This window comes from Taudactylus pleione, unplaced genomic scaffold (assembly GCF_031769625.1).
Source record: "Taudactylus pleione unplaced genomic scaffold, aTauple2 ptg000738l, whole genome shotgun sequence".
Taxonomy (NCBI): Eukaryota; Metazoa; Chordata; class Amphibia; order Anura; family Myobatrachidae; genus Taudactylus; species Taudactylus pleione.
In genome coordinates, this window is record NW_028285140.1 from 1,766,354 (window position 1) to 1,790,822 (window position 24,469).

General features: G+C 48.6%; 1 protein-coding gene across 6 annotated transcripts in view; it reads right to left on the reverse strand.

The window, feature by feature from the left end:
- Positions 1–24,469, reverse strand: part of CACNA2D4 (calcium voltage-gated channel auxiliary subunit alpha2delta 4) — a 512,905-nt gene that overhangs the window by 453,481 nt on the left and 34,955 nt on the right. For all 6 annotated transcript variants that reach the window (XM_088457118.1, XM_088457115.1, XM_088457117.1 and 3 more), the window contains exons 3-9: positions 23,941–24,057; positions 22,436–22,495; positions 21,780–21,942; positions 6,459–6,590; positions 6,077–6,137; positions 5,511–5,661; positions 2,425–2,499 (exon numbers count right to left, since the gene is read on the reverse strand). In XM_088457118.1, coding sequence (XP_088313244.1) covers positions 2,425–2,499; positions 5,511–5,661; positions 6,077–6,137; positions 6,459–6,590; positions 21,780–21,942; positions 22,436–22,495; positions 23,941–24,057 — 759 coding nt within the window. The remainder of the gene's footprint in view (positions 1–2,424; positions 2,500–5,510; positions 5,662–6,076; positions 6,138–6,458; positions 6,591–21,779; positions 21,943–22,435; positions 22,496–23,940; positions 24,058–24,469) is intronic.

The window sequence follows — 24,469 nt, forward strand, 5'->3', positions numbered from 1 at the left end:
CAGCGGGGTGACGGAGCGGCAGCTTAGACGTCCTATGGACAGTCCGACGCTGCCGCTCTGAAGAGTCCAAAGTCCATGAAAAAACTTTGTCCCTAAAAAAATAAAATAAGCTTAGGGGCTGCTAATCAGCTCCCCCTGCGCTAACGGTGACCCGACTCCGGCCGGGCACCAACTTAAACTGAGGTGCCTCTGGCTTGGGGGTGGGGTTATAGGGAGAGTGGACCCAGTGCATCCTGGGAGCTAAAAGCTTTAACTGCGTGGTGCCCGGATTTGGTTCCCAACCCCAAGGTCAACCCTGTGGACCCCCTATGGACCCTGAAGTAGAAATATATGCTATGTATTACTACACCCCTGCAATATATATGCTAAGTATTACTACACCCCTGCAATATATATGCTATATATTACTACACCTCTGCAATATATATGCTATATATTACTACACCTCTGCAATATATATGCTATGTATTACTACACCCCTGCAATATATATGCTAAGTATTACTACACCCCTGCAATATATATGCTATGTATTACTACACCCCTGCAATATATATGCTATGTATTACTACACCCCTGCAATATATGTGCTATGTATTACTACACCCCTGCAATATATGTGCTATGTATTACTACACCCCTGCAATATATGTGCTATGTATTACTACACCCCTGCAATATATATGCTAAGTATTACTACACCCCTGCAATATATATGCTATGTATTACTACACCCCTGCAATATATATGCTATGTATTACTACACCCCTGCAATATATGTGCTATGTATTACTACACCCCTGCAATATATGTGCTATGTATTACTACACCCCTGCAATATATGTGCTATGTATTACTACACCCCTGCAATATATGTGCTATGTATTACTACACCCCTGCAATATATGTGCTATGTATTACTACACCCCTGCAATATATATGCTAAGTATTACTACACCCCTGCAATATATATGCTATGTATTACTACACCCCTGCAATATATATGCTATGCATTACTACACCCCTGCAATATATGTGCTAAGTATTACTACACCCCTGCAATATATATGCTATGTATTACTACACCCCTGCAATATATGTGCTATGTATTACTACACCCCTGCAATATATATGCTATGTATTACTACACCCCTGCAATATATGTGCTATGTATTACTACACCCCTGCAATATATGTGCTATGTATTACTACACCCCTGCAATATATGTGCTATGTATTACTACACCCCTGCAATATATGTGCTATGTATTACTACACCCCTGCAATATATATGCTATGTATTACTACACCCCTGCAATATATATGCTATGTATTACTACACCCCTGCAATATATATGCTATGTATTACTACACCCCTGCAATATATATGCTATGTATTACTACACCCCTGCAATATATGTGCTATGTATTACTACACCCCTGCAATATATGTGCTATGTATTACTACACCCCTGCAATATATGTGCTATGTATTACTACACCCCTGCAATATATGTGCTATGTATTACTACACCCCTGCAATATATATGCTATGTATTACTACACCCCTGCAATATATATGCTATGTATTACTACACCCCTGCAATATATGTGCTATGTATTACTACACCCCTGCAATATATGTGCTATGTATTACTACACCCCTGCAATATATGTGCTATGTATTACTACACCCCTGCAATATATATGCTATGTATTACTACACCCCTGCAATATATATGCTATGTATTACTACACCCCTGCAATATATATGCTATGTATTACTACACCCCTGCAATATATATGCTAAGTATTACTACACCCCTGCAATATATGTGCTATGTATTACTACACCCCTGCAATATTTATTGTGTTTCTGATACAATTTGCAGAATTACGCTATAGCACATAAAGTAACGGATATCTAGGTTTAGGTATACAGTGCATCATAGGAAGATTCTATAAATAAGGCATACAGTGTCATTTTATACACATTTTATACCTTTTTCACTATTTATTTATCTTTCCTCTTTTTTATATTTTGCTATTCATGTATGTAGATTAATATGAAATTTTAGAGTGATTAAATAAAGGTTAAGGGGGGGGGGGGGGGGATATTTGGTCTACGCACAGCAGACTTCCTGTCAGTGATCCCATGGAGTAACACTGCAGAAATAGGGCAGATATCCTGATAGAGTGTATGTGTCATCCTCTGACATTATTCTCTCCTATATTACATTTCCTTTATGTAACTTCCCCTCAACTCAGGGAAGGACATGCAGAGACTTGTAGTTCCACAACATGCAGATATAGCCACAGGTGGGCCACCATATACAGGAATTTCAAGTACTTTTAAGCTGCACATTGTAAATACACCATACAGGGAACAAAATAAACGAGGAGAGCGGCTGCAGCCGTAACTCACCTCCCTGTTGTCTCTGTCCGCCTGCACCAAAATCCCCTTGAAACACGGCTCGATGTAATGGACGTAGTCGTTGTACTGAGGAACAGGACACAAAGTAACACTCAGCAGTATGAACAGGTCTGAGAGGACTTAGGGGTCTAGTTACTAAGCTGTGTTAGGAGACGAATGAAAAGTGATAAGAAAGTGATAAGGTACCAGCCAATCAGCTCCCAACTGTCATTTCTCAAACACAGCCTGTGAGATGACAGTTGGGAGCTGATTGGCTTGTACCTTATCACTTTCTTATCACTTTTCGTTCTGTCCCCTAACACTGCTTAGTAAATAGACCCCTTAAAGGTGGAGAAGAAGTCACTGATTTCTTGTCTGTGATTGTGTAACACAGAGACTGAGAGGCTGGAGACCCCGGAGGGAATCCCAGGGGAGAATATTTACTAAAGTGAGAGTTTTTAGAAGTGGAGATGTTGTCCATAGCAACCAATCAGATTCTACTTAACAATTAAGTACCACCTAGAAGATAATAGCTAGAATCTGATTGGTTGCTAGGGGCAACATCTGCACTTCTAAAAACTCTCACTTTAGTAAATATCCCCCGTTGTGTCTGCAACTTAGAGCCTAATTCAGAGATGCACGTAAAGTCAATATTCTCAGATGTTTTGCAGATCTGCGCATGCTGCTGGCGTTTGGGGCGGCAACAGGCAGCGTTCCAGATAATGGGGGGGTGTCAGCGCCGTTTTCTGGGCGTGCCGAAGTCAGCTTTACAGGCAGCGTGATTTAACTGAACATTCTGAGTAACATGAGGGTTACTCAGATGTCCGATGGTCACACATTGGATGCTGAGCGTTCAGACGCAGCGGCGGGTCACAGAAGCCGGCAGTGGGCGTCTTATTACACTAGACGCCTCCTGCGGCTTCTGTATACTGTAGCATAGCCACTATAGCGTCCATCTCTGAAGCAGCACTTAGTCTCCCAGGCCACAAACATCGGTCGTATGATCAGTTTGTCAGGGAAGCTGTATGTACATTTATAAGTACATCCCTGTATCATATATGTACATTTATAAGTACATCCCTGTATCATATATGTACATTTATAAGTACGTCCCTGTATCATATATGTACATTTATAAGTACATCCCTGTATCATATATGTACATTTATAAGTACATCCCCGTATCATATATGTAAATGTGAAATATAATTAATAATAAAATGAACAATATGGGCCTGTGAGCAGCAGCCGTCATTAACAAAGGGCAAAGAAATTGCGGAGTAAGATGGCCGCCTTTGCCGAGCGACAGAAGCTTAAACTGGGTGATAGGAGTTGGGCTGAACAACTGCGCAATTACAGTGGGCGCTCTGGTGCGCATATAAGTATGGGGCATTCGTTGATGTGAGGGATTATAGAAATGAGATAAAGGGGCTCATAGGCCACACGTGGACACTACAAATGGCGCCCTCATCATGACATAATAAATGTCGTCCCCGTCCTACATAAATTCTTACTACCCACATTATAAATCAAATAGTATTGCCCCAGTATTAAAATAATAAATTAATTATTACCCCTGCAATAAAATATAAAAATAATAATATTGGCTCATTTCGAATGTAATTTTGTTGAATTGTATTCTCTGGAGGTGTAAAAATGGGGGTAAGTGTTTTCAGAACTGGCACTCTGCCGTAATAATCGCTTTCTAACCCCAAATATAATAAGGCGAATGGAGCGGCTAATTTAGTGCCGTGAAAACACTACTGGCTTCTAAACACATTGATAACACCCTGACGACCTACAGGCTGAATATACATAAAGTAACATCCACAGAGGGAGATATGGGGGGGAGCTCGGGGGGCAATAAATATTTTACACGCATCCTCTCCAGTATAACAGGAGAGAAAGTCACTCCCACTACTTCAGCCTGTAACCATAACAGCGACGAAGGGCGATGAATGCTGCGCTTTTCGCAAAGTATTAGCTTTTGGTGCCATTTGACGCCCGCCTGTCGCGGAGCACTGGATTTAGACTTGTTGCGCCCGATTCAGATCCAGGAGCAAATTTAAAAAAAGATGCACATTTGTACCTTGGTAAAACCATGTTGCGTTGCAGAGGGGAGGAGGGCACAGATGTAACATGTGAGAGGTATATAGATGGGAGGGGGGTGTCCTATCCTAGCTTTATTCTAAACTGCAATGTAAACACAAAGCTGTTCAGCATTTATGGGCTACATGCAAAAGCCGACAATATTTACCCTGCATGCACAATAATAAAAGTTCCCCCCCCCCTGCATTGCAGCATGGCCGGCGGTTCAAATCCCGACAGCGTCAGCCCGGCAAGGGTGAAAATCCAGATCGTCAAAAGGTAAGAATCACTAACCTAATTCCCCCCCTCCTTAGGGGTGCCTAACCCTAACCTCCCCCCCAGTGTCTAACCCTAACCCCCCCTAAGTGCCTAAACCTAAGTCCCCCTTCCCCACAGCCTAAACCTAAGTCCCGGTTGGGTGCCTAACCCTAACCTCCCCGGGGGTGCCTAACCCTAACCTCCCCCCCAGTGCCTAACCCTAAACCCCCCCTAAGTGCCTAAACCTAAGTCGCCCTTCCCCACAGCCTAAACCTAAGTCCCGGTTGGGTGCCTAAGCCTAACCCCTCCTTCCCCTAGCCTAACCCTCCCGGGGGGGTGCCTGACCCTAACCCCCACTTCCCCTAGCCTAAACCTAACCCTCCCGGGGTGGGGGGGTTGGCTAACCCTAAGTCCCCCCCCCCACAGCTGTCCACGCCTGGCGCCCGGCTTACCTTCATTCGGTATGCCGGACGTCAGGCTTCGACGCCTGTCATTAGTACCACGCCGGGATTAGAGAGTCGGGAAGCCGGCGGTCGGCATTCAGACCGTCGGCTTCCTGACTACATCCCAGGCCCATTTATTGCGGCTCCTTGAGAATCAATGGCCAGCAGACCAACGCCAGTCAATGCGGTATAAGCTACAAATATATAAAGAGACCTGGAAACCTGCTCACCCATGTACTTACTGATTAGTATCATTAGTATTATTACTGCCACTGGCCCTTTTATGGAATCTATTACGGGAAGACTCACTGCAATAATATTGACAAAGTCGTTCTCTCCCAGGGTGTCCAGTAGGGTGTTGATTGTGTGTTTGGCAATGGTCATTCTCAGTCCCTTCATGCTGCCGCTGATGTCCACCACAATGACGATGTCCTTCGGGGAGGTGGCGGCCTGGATGTACCTTGAATCGTGGAGAAACAGACAGAAAAGTAAATGTCACAGCGGGAGATGCAGAAGATGGGGATATAGATAGGGAAGAGGCGCTGGCACAGCTTAGTGACGGGGGCTTCGGTGATACAATTTAGGGAAAGGAGTTACAGAGTCACTGTGCAGGGGGGAGGAGAGCTCAGGGTCACAGTTATATAAGAGACAATGAAACATTAACGACCGGATAACGTCAGATTGGGCCACACAAGTGTATAAAGAAATCTGACAAAGATCCGGATGACTGGTGCTGGACCGGACCAAGACTCGGGTCTCCATATACAGAGGGGCTCCAGCGTCTATAACTACAGAGAGGGGCTACGGACGGAGAGGGTTAATAAACATGGAAATGGACAGTAGACGTAACAGTAGACGTGCAGTAACATTCTCACCATCCGCGGTTTCTGCAGTCAAATGAGATGACCCCATTTTCATCGGACACCCATTTTATACCTAGAACACATACAAGGGACATGGCAGGTTATAATAAAAATAAATGAATAAATCCCCCCAAATAATGGAAATTCACAAGTAAATCGGATGATTTGCACATATGGCCTGTACACGCAGTCACCGCGGGTTGCACGGCTGCGACCAGTAATCTCTACAGCGGGCGCTGTGTCAGTAACCGCCCACCCGCCCTGGACTAAACGGAAGGGACGTTAGGAAATGAGTCTGAGCAGTTTGCCAGGTCTGAATCACAGTCAGGTAACGGGTTCCAGCAAGTAGTCGGTGACTGGTGTATTTCTCAAGATCACAGAGAACCCGCATTACCTGGATAGAGCCGAAAGAATCCAGTGGAGCTGCCAAAATACTGCCAGGTCAGGGTAGGGTCCCGGTGGAAGTTATCCACAAAGACGGGGTTCAGGGCTTCGGACATGTACACCCCATTGAGAATATCAGGATCTGCGGAGGGTTATGGTGGAGAAAGCAAATTGTTACAATAAATCAAAGCGATCAGGAAAGTGGAAAGTGACAGACAGAGACTCACCCACAGATCAGAGACAGAGGCAACAAGATTTCTCCTCATAAAGACATTTTCTGACCTCATATAACGTTCATTCCATTATTTGTTCGTCTTCCTGTTACTGTTACTAAATGCACTGCTTTATCTATTTCGTTCAATCCTGTGTTTTTCACCAAGTATTCTATATCAAACAGACAGTGCTGGACATTTGTGCCGCCCTAGGGTATGGCACAGCACGGAGTTATGACCTGGTAACTATTTTATCTGTGCAGCAGTTTTGTGCTGTTCTCAAACGCCACCAAAAACAAGAGATATGGTAAGAACTTACCTTTGTTATCTCTGTTTCTACGAAGTCCATAGGGTCCACAGGGTTGACCTTGGGGTATAGGTTGGGAACCAAATCCGGGCACCACGCAGTTAAAGCTTTTAGCTCCCAGGATGCACTTGGGTCCACTCTCCCTATAACCCCACCCCCAGCCAGAGGCACCTCAGTTTGTAAGTAGCCAAAGGCCGGAGGAGGAGAAAAAAAGAGAGAAAACTGGAACACTCGATAACCATACTCACAGAAATGGGAGACGGAAAACCGGTGACCAGTCACACAGCCCATTTGAAGCCAGGTGCGTCAGGGCGGGCGCCCTGTGGACCCTATGGACTTCGTAGAAACAGAGATAACAAAGGTAAGTTCTTACCATATCTCTTGTTTTCTACTTCAGGGTCCATAGGGGGTCCACAGGGTTGACCTTGGGGATGTCCCAAAGCAGTTCAACCAAGGGAGGGGACGCTCCTGTGCTGAGAGGAGAATCCGCCGCCAAAAAGGAAGCATCCTGAGAGGCAAAGGAAAACAATGCCTAGAACCTTAAAAAGGTGTAGACAGAAGACCAGGTGGCCACCTAGCAAGGCAAACCAGCCAAGGTGCCACCGCGAGCCACCCACGAGGGTTACATGGCCCGAGAAAAAAAACAAGCAGCAACAACAGAAAGGCCTACCCATGGGTAGGCCCCTGAAGAAGACATACGAGGCCGTCCAGCCAACATATGGCCATAGGCCGGCCATCCTTTCCTGTTAAAACCAGAAATCTCAGACCACCAATAAGGAGTCCGATTTCCGTCAGGAACTTGAATGGATCACATAAATCCACAGAGGCCGGACCACAGTCAATGAGGCCACACCAGCCGAGAGGACTGGGGACTGAATGGCCGCACCATAAGTTCCAGAATAATATGGAACCTGAAAATCACTAAGAAGAAACACAGGGTGAGAGCAACTCACACCCTAACAAGATGCCCTCCAGAAGAGGGAGCCACATGAGAACGCTCCCAATTCCGACACTCACCTGGTTGATATAAACTCCCTGATAGAAAGAGAGAAAGCCAAAGCAATAGACCATGTAATGGCTATTACAACCAGCGGTTCCATTAACTTTCCCCGGAGTTAACGAAGAACCACTACTAACTCCCAAGGAGACCCTAGGGAGGACAAATGGAGGCATAATCCAGAGAACACTCCAAAGGATGAACTGGATATCAGAGCGGAGCAATTCCATAACCTAATCATACTGACAGTGTAGAGATCTGCACTGTCAGGAAGGCCAGGCCGAGGGAGAAACCCAAGCCAGCCGGAAGGAATGCCAGAAAATCTGGAAATCCTGGACACCAGAGGATCGTATTGATAGGTATAATACCATAAGAATTATGGCTGCCACAGATTGTGGTAGGTCCCAGCAAAAGCTGATCCATGTGCTCCAATCATTCCAACGATGACAACGCCATGGAAGCCGTAAGACCACTATAGGGACGTAGTCAAAGACAAACGACCCAGGTCCAAGGCAAACCCCAGGACCCTGAGACAACAGGTCTGGGTAGCGAAGCATCAGGAATGGAGTATCGATGGAGAGACTCCGAAAAACCAAGTACCCCTGACATCTGGGGCAATCAGGAGCCACCAGCAGGAAAGCATCTCTGTCTCTATTGAAACACTTCCCTCGAGGAAGAATGGAGACTGGAGAACACAGGTACGCAAATTGGAAGAACCCCTTCACCGACAAAGAGTCACTGAAGGTTGCTTCAGAATCCCCAGAGTTGGACTGTAACACCATAGTGTGATAGAGTCAGAAGGCCATGAGTGTCACCTCAGGAGGGCCCCCCCCCCCTGCTCACCAGGAGATGAAACCTCTCTTGGGGAAGAGACTAGTCCCCGGGATGCACGTCGTAACGGCTGAGGACTCCCGCTTCCCAATGGAGAGCACCCGAAATGAACACTGTCGAGATGGTCGGGAGGAGACCCTCAGACAATTCCCGAATGTATGACATACCTGACATTGCCACCCAACGAACAGTATTGCTAAAAAGGAAGCCACTGTTCTGACCCTGTCGGACTGAACTTTTTCAGGTTCACCTGGAAACAAGGGCTATGCCAGAGTGAAGCCCAAGACAGGCTAAAGTTCCAACAAGTTAATTGACAGGGTGGAATCGACAGACATCCAATTGCACTGAAATGGATGCGAACCAGACACTGTCCTTAGCAAAGAATACCCTGGACGAGATGGCCATAGTCACCCGAAAAGGGACCGACTTGCCTCCGGGGAGAGCATCATCGTTTGAACAGTGATCCGACAGAAAAAACTCGTTCCATCTGTAGATAAGCCAATTATGGAAAGGCCTGGAATGGAACTGAGCCCATTCCACCCTTCCAAAGGCAGACACTGAATAGTGGACCATGCATCCCAGAGTGTAAAGACATATGGCGACTGCGCAGACATCCATGTACTCCTAATGGAAGAGTGGAGATGCCGTCTTAAGCCAGAAGAATTCTCAGATTTTGAGAATCCAGCAGGGCTCCTAGGTGAAGAATACCCAGAGAGGGATGCAGGGAGGACTTTTTTCCCCTTGATTAAACGTCTGCACCCTGAAGAACCCACAGTCAACCAGACCCGGCTGTAAAGTACCCCGGTGATCCTGCTAAGAGCAGGAGGCCATCCAGGTACAGGAGCATTGGGATATACTGAACAGAAGAACTGTCAGAAAATCCCAAATGCTGGTAAACCCCTGTGGGGCTGAGATCAGTCCCAACAGGCAGAGCCCGAAAAATCGTAAGTGCTGTGATACAGCAAACCTCAGTCCATGCTGAGGTAAGGTCTCTGTAAGTACCCGTAGGCACGCGTCCTGTATATCCAGTGATACCATAAAGTCCCCGGGTTCCAAACATAGTATGATGGAGCATAGGGATTGCTTCCTGAACCCAGGTAGCTTTAGGAACTGGTTCGGGGAATTGAGACAGAGAATAGGCCAAAGAGGACCATTCAGCCACCGCACCAGAAAGAAAGCAGAACAACCAGTCCCTCGCTGAGAAAGTGGGGATGGCCCAATTAGCTCCGCTTACCGCAACAACTGTATAGCTTTCTGGATTTGTAAGGCCCTGTTCCGAATAAGGGCCTGCGTACCATCACATGGAAATAGGCCGCCTGAGCAAAGAGAGGGCGTACCCTCCTACCCACGTAGCCGCGGCAACTAGACACTAGTACCGGGCAAACTGAGAAATCGCCATCTCCCAGTGGTAGGCCTGTCTCGTCAGGCTGACGATATATCCGTTGGTTCAGAAGCAGGATCGGCTGGCAGTCCAGGCCTGCTCGGAACTGGATATGTCAGCCCTTGTAAAGGCCGACAGTCTATGAAAAAACAGACCTTTAGGCTGACCCAGAGGACAAAAAGACTTAATAGTCTGAGGCCCCGTAGTGAGCATAGCTGACGGCGGGAAATTTGTACTGCCACTGTCAAGGTCAGATATACCCTATAGATGGTATCTGCACCTCTGCATTCCCAGAGCGCAGCCATAGGGTATTACGGAGGATACCGTCGCAGCCGGAACTCTGAAAGTTTGGAGCTGGTATCCAATATAGGCATGTCCACCTATGACAACTGCATATATTACGTGAGCGACCAAATACACTTGAACCCCAGACGTGTTGGAGGGGAAAAACATTACAAATACATCAGCTCAGTATGCAATAGTATTACCCATCCTACCATGGCTATAGCATGGTTGGTTAACAACCCCTGAAAGCGAGTATACTGATTTCAGGCAGAGTTACCACCTACGGATCAGAAGAATCCGACCACGCAGGAATGGGATGCGTAGTAACGTCTGTAATCCGACGAGTAACACGCCCATCCACCCCAGGAGGGGCTCATGATGACCCTCAGGGAATTTGGGACAGGAGACCAAACACTGTTGTAATACCTCATATCTGGCAACAGCCAGAGTCCCGCCCTGCGATCCACCCGCTAGTCAGCAACAGGGACCCAGAATGCACGTAATACTGAGGGTGTATGATACAGGTGCAGGTCAACATTCACTCTAACCAGAATGGACCTGCTACCAGCCCGAAAGCAGGGATAATAATACTTGAGATAGGCTTCCCCCCCGTGTAAGAGGGAAAGAGCCCAAAACAGTATCCAGTTCACGGTAGAGCCAAGTGGGAAGTAACCACAGGGCGTCAACCACGCCAATTTGCGTTTCATAGAAAAACGACTTCCACCCAGGGTGGCTGTTGTGGTAATCCCTGCAAGGGGAATGACAGACTATTGTGGCACCAGGGGGAATTCATATACTCGAAAAAACCCCTGTAGGGAGCGGTAGTCTGTGTCACAGGGGAAGAGTGCAAGAAACTGCGAGATACCCTGAGATGAAAAGGGCAGTATGGTGAAGTAACCCCAAGTGAGGTACAACAATGGGGCCCGCCCGGCGATCCGCAATTAAGAGGATCCCGAGAAAACAAACAGCCCAAGGGGGTCGTGAAAGGGACCGGCACCCGATGACGCCACATACAGAACCCTTTAAGAGTTAAATCCTCCGCACTAACACCTGCAGCACATGGCTTGCAGGATAGTAAAAATGGGTGCAGTATAACGCTCTATCTCCTGGTCAGACATATCTGACCAAGCCTTGTGATCAAGCAGCGCTATACTGGTCCTGACTGAAACTAAAAATTAGCTGCAGGGACCCATTTTCAGCGTATGCAACACACAGTTCCACTCAAAATATGGCAACGTGCAGCACGCAACAGTATGTGACAAACCTCACAAATATTAACAAGTATATAAATGTGAGGTCTCAGAACCACCCCAAGTACAGCTGTATTAGGGCAGATAAGGAAAGGGATAGATATACACTGACAGGTGAGAGAATAAAGTACAGTCAGCACTAGCATAAGTCACATACAATGCAGATATACACATATATACATAAACATGTCATATAATATACTGCACTATTACACTGCATGCAACTTACCCAGATTCAGTGTCTGGGAAGGCTACAGCGCTGTGTACACTGACCTAATGGTGAGGTACGCAGGGGGACTGGACTCACTGCCATCTCCAGAGATTTCTGCTGCACCACAGAGAAAATGGCCGCTGGAGACCTCAGAAGAAGCGTGGCCCGCGGAGGAAGCAGCTCAGCGACGCCAGACTATGGATACTGAAAGGCGCGCTGAGCTGAGGGGAGGAGCCGCTATAACAGGGAAGGCTGTCTCCCCTGGCCGGCTATTAACCCCCGGGACGCCGGCTCCCTGCACCGAACACTAAGTCCCTGGTGGTCTAGTGGACACACGGGGTATGGGGGGCCCGCCGCCACTGCCGGCGCCTCCGGTCTGTCCCCAGAGACCGGAGGCACAGGACTGCATTTCAAATGCGCGGATCACCGCAAGCGGTGACCCGCGCCTTACCTGCTCCCCGTGAATCCGGCAGCAGTCCTGGGCGCCCGCAGAGTCCGGCTAGTACAGACTCTGGGGTCCCGCTGAGATCCCCAGATCTGTACTGGCGTCTCAGCGCCAGCGGGGTGACGGAGCGGCAGCTTAGACGTCCTATGGACAGTCTGACGCTGCCGCTCTGAAGAATCCAAAGGAAAAATAAAAAACTCTGTCCTTTAGAAAAAAATAAAGCTTAGGGGCTGCTAATCAGCTCCCCACTGCACTAAACGGTGACCCGACTCCGGCCGGGCACAACTTAAACTGAGGTGCCTCTGGCTGGGGGTGGGGTTATAGGGAGAGTGGACCCAAGTGCATCCTGGGAGCTAAAAGCTTTAACTGCGTGGTGCCCGGATTTGGTTCCCAACCTATACCCCAAGGTCAACCCTGTGGACCCCCTATGGACCCTGAAGTAGAAATGAGCAACTCTGTCTGGTAGCTGTAAAGTCCTCAGTGAAAGGCACAGATGGAAGAAAATAAAAGTTGTGTATTTAGTCAATGTTGCAGATTGGCGAATATACGTTTATATGGTCTGCAAGGTGGATAACGTCCTTAAAAACCACTAAGCCTCATATACAACTTGCCTATAATACAACAGGCAATAATACACTCGCAAACATATATGTGTAACCGTTTTCATACCTTTTCAGAACGTAATATATCTGACACCCTATTTCCATTTACTTTGCAGTTACGTGCTATATGTTATATGTGTTATCAGACATTCTGCTAAAAGTGGCTCCAACGTCTCTCCAAGGGAAAACTTTAAAATGGGAAAATATACTCCCAAAATCATAGCCCTTATCTGTATACAGGGCATACTGGCCAATGACCTGCATCCCGGGCTGGAGAATTATCCATGTACGTCTGATAATTCGCCAAACTACAAGCAATGGTGCAAAAAACAAGAGATATGGTAAGAACTTACCTTTGTTATCTCTGTTTCTACGAAGTCCATAGGGTCCACAGGGTTGACCTTGGGGGTATAGGTTGGGAACCAAATCCGGGCACCACGCAGTTAAAGCTTTTAGCTCCCAGGATGCACTGGGTCCACTCTCCCTATAACCCCACCCCCAAGCCAGAGGCACCTCAGTTTGTAAGTAGCCAAAGGCCGGAGGAGGAGAGAAAAAGAGAGAGAAAACTGGAACACTCAATAACCATACTCACCGAAATGGGAGACGGAAAACCGGTGACCAGCCACACAGCCCATATGAAGCCAGGTGCGTCAGGGCGGGCGCCCTGTGGACCCTATGGACTTCGTAGAAACAGAGATAACAAAGGTAAGTTCTTACCATATCTCTTGTTTTCTACTTCAGGGTCCATAGGGGGTCCACAGGGTTGACCTTGGGGATGTCCCAAAGCAGTTCAACCAAGGGTGGGGACGCTCCTGTGCTGAGAGGAGAATCCGTCGCCAAAAAGGAAGCATCCTGAGAGGCAAAGGAAACCAATGCCTAGAACCTTAAAAAGGTGTGGACAGAAGACCACGTGGCCACCTAGTAAGGTAAAACAGCCGAGGCGCCACAGCGAGCCGCACACATGGCCCGAGAAAAAACAAGCATCAACAACAGGAAGGCCTACCCATGGGTAGGCCCCTGAGGAAGACCTACGAGGCCATCCAGCCAACATTTGGTTATAGGCCGGCCATCCTTTCCTGTGAAAACCAGAAATCTCAGACCACCAATAAGGAGTCCGATTTCCGTAAGGAACCTGAACGGATCACAAAAATCCAAAGAGGCCAGACCACAGTCAATGAGGCCACACCAGCCGAGAGGACTGGGGACAGAATGGCCGTACCATAAGTTCCAGAATAATATGGAACCTGAAAACCACTAAGAAGCAACACAGGGCGAGAGCAACTCCCACCCTGACATGATGCCCTCCAGAAGAGGGAGCCACATGAGAACGCTCCCAATTCAGACACTCTCCTGGTTGATATAAACACCCTGAGAGAAAGAGAGAGCCTAAGCAATAGACCATGTAATGGCTATCACAACCAGCGGTTCCATTGACTGTCCCCGGAGGTAACGAAGAACCACTACTTACTCCCCAGGAGTCCCTAGGGAGGACAAATGGAGGCATAATCAAGAAAACACTCCAAAGGATGAACTGGATACCAGAGTGGAGCAATTCCATATCTTAACCATACTGACAGTGTAGATATCCGCACTGTCAGGAAGACCAGGCCAAGTGTGAAACCCAAGCCAGCCGGAAGGAATGCCAGAATATCTGGAAATCCTGGACACCGGAGGATTGTATCGACAGGTACAATACCATAAGATTTATGGCTGCCACAGTTTGTGGTAGGTCCCAGCAAAAGCTGATCCATGTGCTCTAATCATTCCAACGATGACAAAGCCAGGGAAGCCGTAAGACCACTGTAAGGACACAGTCAAAGACAAACGACCCAGGTCCAAGGCAAAACCAAAGACCCTGAGACAACAGGTCCGGGCAGTGAAGCATCAGGGATGGAGTATCGATGTAGAGACTCCGAAGATCCAAGTACCCCTGACATCTGGGGCAATCAGGAGCCACCAGCAGGAAAGCATCTCCGTCTCGATTGAAAACACTTCCAAAGACCTTGAGGAAGAAGGGAGACCGGAGAACACAGGTACACAAAGTGGAAGGACCACTTCACCGACAAAGAGTCGCTGAAGGTTGCTTCAGAATCCCCAAAGCTGAACTGTAACACCATAGTGTGATAAAGTCAGAAGGCCATGAGGGTCACCTCAGGGGGGCCCCCCCTGCTCACCAGGAGATGAAACCTCTCTTGGGGAAGAGACTAGTCCCCGGGATGCACGGCGTGACGGCTGAGGACTCCCGCTTCCCAATGGAGAGCTCCTGAAATGAACGCTGCCGAGATGGTCGGGAGGAGACCCTCGGACTATGTCCGAATATGTGACATACCTGTCATTGCCACCCAACGAACAGTGTTGCTAAAAAGGAAGCCACTGTCCTGACCCTGTCGGACTGAACCTTTTCAGGTTCACCGGGAAACAAGAGTTATGCCAGAGTAAGTTAATTGACAGGGTGGAATCGACAGACGTCCAACTGCACTGAAAAGGATTCGATCCAGACACTGTCCATAGCAAAGAAAACCCTGGACGAGATGGCCATAGCCACCCGGACAGGGACCGACTTGCCTCCGGAGAGAGCATCATCGTTTGAACAGTTATCCGACAGAAAAAACTCATTCCATCTGGAGATGAGCCAATTATGGAAAGGCCTGGAATGGAACTGAGCCCATTCCACCATGCATCCCAGAGTGTAAAGACATCTGTCGACTGCGCAGACAACCATGTACTCCTAATGGAAGAGAGGAGATTCCGTCTTACGCCAGAAGAATTCTCAGATTCTGAGAATCCAGCAGGGATCCTAGATGAAGAATACCCAGAGAGGGATGCAGGGAGGACTTTTTCCCCGTTGATTAAACGTCTGCACCCTGAAGAAGCCACAGTCATCCTGACCTGGCCGTAAAGTACCCCGGTGATCCCGCTAAGAGCAGGAGGCCGTCCAGGTACAGGAGCATTGGGATATACTGAACAGAAGAACTGTCAGAAAATCCAAAACGCTGGTAAACCCCTGTGGGGCTGAGGACAGTCCCAACAGGCAGAGCCCGAAAAATTGTAAGTGTTGCTGTGATACAGCAAACCTCAGCCCATGCTGAGGAAAGGTCTCTGTAAGTACCCGTAGGCACGCGTCCTGTATATCCAGTGATACCATAAAGTCCCCAGGTTCCAAACATCGTATGATGGAGCATAGGGATTTCCTCCTGAGCCCAGGTAGCTTTAGGAACTGGTTCAGGGAATTGAGACAGAGAATAGGCCAAAGAGGACCATTCAGCCACCGCACCAGAAAGAAAGCAGAACAACCAGTCCCTCACTGAGATAGTGGGGATGGCCTAATTAGCTCCGCTTACCGCAACAACTGCATAGCTTTCTGGATCTGTAAGGCCCTTGTAAAGAGGGCGTACCCTCCTACCCACGTAGCCGCGGCAACTTGACACTAATACCGGGCGAACTGAGAAAATCGGTATCTCCCAGTTGTAGGCCTGTCCCGTCAGGCTGAAGAGATATCCGTAGGTTCAGAAGCAGGATCGGCTGGCAGTCCAGGCCTGCTCGGTACTGGATATGTCGGCCCTTGTAGATGCCGACAGTCTACGAAGAAACAGACCTTTAGGCTGACCCAGAGGACAAAAAAGACTTAACAGACTTAGTCTGAGGCCTTGTAGTGGGCACAGCTGAAAGCGGTAAACTTGTCGTTAGTAATACTGCCAATGTTACTACAATCTTGTCAAGGTCAGGACCAAACAATATCAACCCTAAAGATGGTATCTGCACCTCTGCATTCCCAGAGCGCAGCCATAGGGTATTACGGAGGATACAGTCGCAGCCGGAACTCTGAAAGTTAGGAGACTGGTATCCAATATAGGCATTTCCACCTATGACAACAACATATATTACGTGAGCGACCAAATACATTTGAACCCCCGACGTGTTGGAGGGGAAAAAACGTTACAAATGCATCAACCCAATATGCAATAGTATTAACCAACCATGCTATAGCCATGGTAGGATGGGTAACAACTCCTGAAAGCAAGTATACTGATTTCAGGCAGCGTTACCACCTACGGATCCGAAGAATCCGACCACGCAGGAATGGGAGGCGTAGTAACGTCTGTAATCAGACGAGTAACACGCCCATCCCCCCCAGGAGGGGCTCGTGATGACCCTCAGGGAATTTGGGACAGGAGGCCAAACACTGTTGTAACACCTCCTATCTGGCAACAGCCAGAGTCCCGCTATGCGATCCACCCGCTAGTCAGCAACAGGGAACCCGAAGGCACGCAATACTGAGGGTGTATGATACAGGTGCAGGTCAACATTCACTCTAACCAGAATGGACCTGCTACCAGCCCTAAAGCAGGGATAATAATACCTGAAATAGGCTTCCCCCCGTGTAAGAGGGAAAGAGCCCCGAACAGTACCCAGTTCACGGCAGAGCCAACTGGGAAGTAACCACAGGGCGTCAACCACGCCGATTAGCGTTTCGTAGAAAACGACATCCACCCAGGGTGGCTGTTGTGGTAATCCCTGCAAGGGGAATGACAGACTATTGTGGCACCAGGGGGAATTCATATACTGCGAAAAACCCCTGCAGGGAGCGGTAGTCTGTGTCACAGGGGAAGAGTGCAAGAAGCTGCGAGATACCCTGAGATGAAAAGGGCAGTATGGTGAAGTAACCCCAAGTGAGGTACAACAATGGGGCCCGCCCGGCGATCCGCAATTGAGAGGATCCCGAGAAAACAAACCGCCCAAGGGGGTCGTGAAAGAGGCCAGCACCAGATGACGCCACATACAGAACCCTTTATGAGTCAAATCCTCCGCACTAACACCTGCAGCACATGACTTGCAGGATAGTAAAAATGGGTGCAGTATAACGCTCTATCTCCTGGTCAGACATATCTGACCAATCTTGGCGGAAATATTAAGCAGCGCTATACTGGTCCTGACTGATGCCAAAAATTAGCTGCAGGGACCCATTTTCAGCGTATGCAACACACAGTTCCATCTAAAATATGGCAACGTGCAGCACGCAACAGTATGTGACAAACCACACAAATATTAACAAGTATATAAATGTGAGGTCTCAGAACCACCCTAAGTACAGCTGTATTAGGGCAGATAAAGAAAAGGGATAGATATACACTGACAGGTGAGAGAATAAAGTACAGTCAGCACTAGCATAAGTCACATACAATGCAGATATATACATATATACATAAACATGTCATATAATATACTGCACTATTACACTGCATTCAACTGCCCAGATTCAGTGTCTGGGAAGGCTACAGTGCTGTGTACACTGACCTGATGGTGAGGTACGCAGGGGGACTGGACTCACTGCCATCTCCAGAGATTTCTGCTGCACCACAGAGATAAAATGGCCGCTGGAGACCTCAGAAGAAGCGTGGCCCGCGGAGGAAGCAGCTCAGCGACGCCAGACTATGGATACTGAAAGGCGCGCTGAGCTGAGGGGAGGAGCCGCTGTAACAGGGAAGGCTGCCTCCCCTGGCCGGCTATTAACCCCCGGGACGCCGGCTCCCTGCACCGATCGTTAAGTCCCTGGTGGTCTAGTGGACACACGGGGTATGGGGGGCCCGCCGCCACTGCCGGCGCCTCCGGTCTGTCCCCTGAGACCGGAGGCACAGGACTGCATTTGAATGCGCGGATCACCGCAAGCGGTGATCCGCGACCTTACCTGCTCCCCGTGGATCCGGCAGCAGTCCTGGGCGCCCACAGAGTCCGGCTAGTACAGACTCTGGGGTCCCGCTGAGATCCCCAGATCTGTACTGGCGTCTCAGCGCCAGCGGGGTGACGGAGCGGCAGCTTAGACGTCCTATGGACAGTCCGACGCTGCCGCTCTGAAGAGTCCAAAGTCCATGGAAAAAACTTTGTCCCTAAAAAAATAAAATAAGCTTAGGGGCTGCTAATCAGCTCCCCCTGCGCTAACGGTGACCCGACTCCGGCCGGGCACCAACTTAAACTGAGGTGCCTCTGGCTTGGGGGTGGGGTTATAGGGAGAGTGGACCCAGTGCATCCTGGGAGCTAAAAGCTTTAACTGCGTGGTGCCCGGATTTGGTTCCCAACCTATACCCCCAAGGTCAACCCTGTGGACCCCCTATGGACCCTGAAGTAGAAAGGGGCAGATTGTGGCTTCTCTCCCAAAGGAGAATGGACCTTGTAAGGAACAAATGACAATGACATCGCCAGGAATTGGTGACATCACCAGGAGCTAGTGACATCACAGAGCACAAAGTGACTTATCCAAAGCCACAAGTATCTGACACTGGGATTATAACCAGAGCATACCCTCCAACATGACCCACTCCAGGAGGGACACAATGCTCTGGTCCTGGACTTCCCTGGTAAGAGGCGGGGCTGCAGCACAGTTCGAAATTCAAATAGGGGAGTCACACCAACTGTCATCTCACACACTGCCCAACATCACTGGCTGGGACTCACTGGCAGTTGGTGTGACTCCCCTATTTGAATTTTGGACTGTGCTGAAGCCCCACCCCTGGAGCCTCCACCAATCATAACTTACCAGGGAAGTCCAGGACCAGAGCATTGTGTCCCTCCTGGAGAGGGTCATGTTGGGATCTGGTCTCCTGCATGAGTCAGACAATGGCCCTCATTCAGAGCCGTACGCTCTGAGCAGAGCACACGCTCTGAATGAGGGCCGCCCTCCATAATTCTGGAGCGTCCTCCTGGACACTCGTATAGCTTTGGGTCACCACCCACAGCCTATACGAGCGTGCAGTTTGATGGCCGCGATGGTCGTGACCATCGCGACCATCGAAACTGCGAGCCGGAGCCTGCGGTTGAGGTTTTCAACCGCAAGGCCCGGAGTGATTTTGGCTCTATCAGAGCCAAAATCACTCCCACTGACATCACTAGTGATGTCAGTGGGGCCGGCTTCTGACGGTAGGCGTTCCCTTGGGAACGCCCCCGTCAGGGAGGCACGCCCCCGGCACGCCCACCAAAGGGGGCGTGCTGTCAATCAACATCGACAGCACGCCCCCTTTGATCAGACACAACGAGCGAAGGACTTTCCTTCGCTCGTCGCGTCTGGCGCATGCGCACGACGGAGCTCCCGCCGTCGTGCGCATGCGCAGTGCACAACATCGACCCACTTGCGAGCGGACAGCCGCTTGCGAGTGGGTCTGAATCAGGCCCAAAGTTATTTCTGAATTTAAAGCCTTGTAGAGCACAGTGCAAATGCTTATTTGTCATGTCACACGCCGTCTTATGCGCAAGTGTGTCTTGTTTTGCAGCATGCAGACCTGCAGGCCAAGATGGAGGTATAGAAGACTGTGCCGACTGATGACAGAGGTTGGGCAAATTAAGGACCTTATTGGATGCTAAGTGCCCGAGCACGCCTACTTTACCACTCACTGGTGCAAAACTGAGATTTCATTATGCGGAAAGGGGATAATCTGAATAAGATAGAGAACTGGGGAGGACGCAATGTCGCTACCCAGCCATAAAAGACCTTGAATTCTCCACCACCTTAAAGGTCTCAGAGATTGGATCATGTCCCTACATTTATAAACGGAGGCATTTTGTACCATGCGGTTGCACTTTTGCGGGAATGCACGTTTCCAGGTGCTCTTTCTGTAATAAAAATCCTCGAATATTCAAAAGTGATGTAATAAAACCAGTCTTATGGGGGGCATCCACTAGACGATTTTAGCAGGCGATTGAACGATAACGATATCGTTCAATCATTTAAAAATCGTGCAGTAATTGTTTCTAACGATGTACGATGTGCGCTCCCGCTGGTCGTTTGATCGTCTCCTCCATCGACAGAACATGCAGGTCAATTTCACTTGATTGCTTACAAATCGTTTACACATCGTTTACACATCGTTCACGCTGAACGATCAAACGATTAACCCCTATCTGTCCACTATAGCTGAAAGCTGTCAATCACAGATTGAAACGGGAGGCAATCGGGAAGCCGACTGCCTAAATAACGGCAGCCGGCTTCCCGACTGTCTTATCCCGGCAAGGGTGAAATGCCGGGCGTCTAGATGTAGACGCCCGCATTTCCCCGACGCCGAGAGACCGGCGCCCGGCATCACGATCATAGTGATGCCGGGCGCCGCAAGCGGACAGCCGCGGGGGGGGAGGGTTAGGTTTAGGGCTCCTGGGGGGGACTTAGGGTTAGGCTAGGGGAAGGGAGGGTTAGGGTTAGGCTAGGGGAAGGGAGGGTTAGGGTTAGGCACCCCCGGGGTGGACTTAGGGTTAGGCACCCCCCCGGGGGACTTAGGTTTAGGCAGCGGGGAAGGGGGTGGTTAGGGTTAGGCACTTAGAGGGGGGATTAGGGTTAGGCACTTGGGGGGGAAGTTAGGGTTAGGCACCCCTAAGGAGGGTTAGGGTTAGGGGGGTTAGGTTAGGTTAGTGGATACTTACCTATCCACGATCGGGATTTCCAGCGCTGTCGGGCTTCCGCTGCGTCGCACTCTGCTCCTGTCGGCCTGCCGGTGACGGGAATCGAACCGCCGGCCATGCGGCTGGCGGTATTTCATACCAATTCCATTGAAACAACATCGTTTATCGTTAGATCATTTGCAAATCGTTCAGAGTGGAAGATCAAATTTCAAGGGAAAATCGTTTAGAGGTTGGACAGGGATAAAATCGTCTTGTGGATGCCCCCCATAAGTTGTGTTGCAGGAGTCTTGAAAGTGTGCAATTCCCTCTTCATCCAGCAGGTGGAACAGAGCTCTGCTATACCAACATGTCCCCATAAGGGGGAGCAAGTGAGACAGTGGCTAATTACAGGCAGTCTCTTACTTCCAGCAGAGGGCGCTGACACTCACCTTTGTTGTAGACGTTAGTGGGCAGCTGGATGTTACTGAGGGTCGTATTCACCATCAGGTTGTTGAAGTGCTCGTTGTTTTCCAGGATGAACTCACTTCCCAGCTCCACGTAATTATCATTCTCATCTTTCTCATTAATTCGCACTGAATTATAGTACTCAAACTGCAGAGAGAATACAGGCAGTTAACACGCACACGGAGAACATGCTATGTTAATATACTGGAACATGTTTGTCGTTCAATTAGTTGCAATATCATGAATGATAAATAATATATTGTAACTGCCGCTGACTTCATACCGTGAGCCTTATGATCCGTTGATTCCTGATTGATTTATTGCCTATGTTTGTTGTATTATCATGTAGCGCAAATAATTTGTATAAATTGTTACACGTCTCATAATGGAAACAGCAGAACAAAACGTTTACAAAATCCTTTATTCTGTGATTATTTGACTAAAGATTGAATTAATCCACAAGGGGTTTAAAATATGTTTTAACAATATTTAAATGCATACTGATATTTTTTTTAAAGAGATTACACCGATTATTACACTCAATCTGTTACTGTCACCACAATGCCACACCCCAGCTTCTAGGCGGAACCCTTCTGGAACTATATACCCCAATCTGTACCTCCACGGCCCCCTCACTCACCTCCAATGATGAATTAAAATCATGGTTCAGATCAGCGTCCTCCGCAGCCTCCACCAGCCTCTACGGAGTAAGAAAAAAAGTAAATAAAACTTGAGAAAAGCAAAAAGGAGTAGAGAGACCGGGGAGGAGAGTAAGAGGGACAGATAAGGCTCCACAACCGGTGACTGTTTGGGCAATTGAGAGTCAGCTTTAGAGAACTTATTATCAGAGGTTACAAACACGTCTGTGCTGCTGGACAGTGCGCACGGCTGTCGTAGCAAAGTGTTCGGCGAAACAAGGACAAGGGGAAATGGGAACATACACTACACCCCCCGGAACCTGCTCCGTCACCCTGCTTTCCTGGACAGCCGCGAGCACTGCACCAGCCTCTCTCCATAGGGACCATCTGTCTCTAGGTGAGATTCTGCCTCTATCGCCTGGCGCATACTAGCGGAATCAGTTACTATCTGTGTGTAAGAGCCCTGACTCTAATAATATATATGATATAAAGCTCATCACATCGCTGAGAGCAATACATTAATTACACCAACACGAGAGATCATAGAGTAACACTGACACCAAACTGATAAATGATGACAGCAAAATTGTAAGTTCAAATGTTCCACAATATCGGACAACAGAATTATCATCCTACCTCCGCAGCCTTCATCTTCCTCCACAGCCTCCACTTACCTCCACCTTTCTCCACAGCCTCCTACTACCTTCACAGATTCCACCTACCTCCACAGATTCCAACTACCTCCAGTCTACACCATCCCCTGCAGCCTTCTTCTATCTCCACAGCCTCCACCATCCTCTACAGCCTCCTACATCTACAACCTCCACAGCCTCCTACATCTACAGCCTCCACCTTCCTCCACAGCCTCCAACTACCTCCAAAGATTCCACCTACCTCCAGTCTAAACATTCCCCTGCAGCCTTCTTCTATTTCCACAGCCTTCACCTTCCTCCACAGCCTCCAACTACCTCCACAGATTCCACCTACTGCCACAGATTCCACCGACCGCCACAGTATAAATCTTCCTCTACTGCCTTCATCTATCTCCACAGCCTCAACCTTTCTCCACAGCCTCCTACATCTACAGCCTCCTCCTTCCCCCACAGCCTCCAACTACCTCCAAAGCCTCCAACTACATCCACAGATTCCACCTACCTCCACAGTCTAAACCTTCCACTATAGCCTTCATCTATCTTCACAGCCTCCCTCTTCCTCCACAGCCTCCAACTACCTCCACAGATTCCACCTACCGCCAGTCTAAACCTTCCTCTACTGCCTTCAATCTATCTCCACAGCCTAAACCTTCCTCCACAGTCTCCTACATCTACAGCCTCCACCTTCCTCCAGTCTCCAGCAACCTCTAAAGCCTCCAACTGCCTCCACAGTCTAAGCCTTCTACTACAGCCTTCACCTATTTTCACAGCCACCCTCTTCCTCCACAGCCTCCAGCATCTACAATCTCCGACTACATCTACAGTCTCCACTTTTCTCATCAGCACCCACCTACCTCCACAGCCTCCACCTTCCTCCGTAGCATGCTCTCCATCTCCTCCGAGAACTTTCTGACTAGATCCAGTCCGTCCACCTCCTCGATGCTGAGTGTGGGCTCCACGTCCTTGTATTTCTGCCAGAGAGAAGAGAACAGTCACACGACGGCTGTCCCCGATGTACTGATCTAGATCATCGCTGCACTACGTGTTACATGGCTGTGCCGATGACATAGATTTATTACAATGCCGTATAAAATACAATGGATATTAGAAATGTGTGGCCTGCTTCTCTTCTCAGGCAACAGACAGCCTGGGTGACATTCAATATCCTTGTATCTCAGAGAAGGTGACATTAGGCCTTATAACACAGGAGTAATGGTATCTGACAATAATATAAAACATTTACGTATATTAATAGTCAGTATAATACATGACAGCATGGTGGCAAAGTAGTTAGTTATGCTGCCTCACAGCATCAGTGGCAGCAGTTCCACTCCAACCAGGGCGTGAAATGTGTGGAATTTGTACGTTCTCCCTGTTAGCATA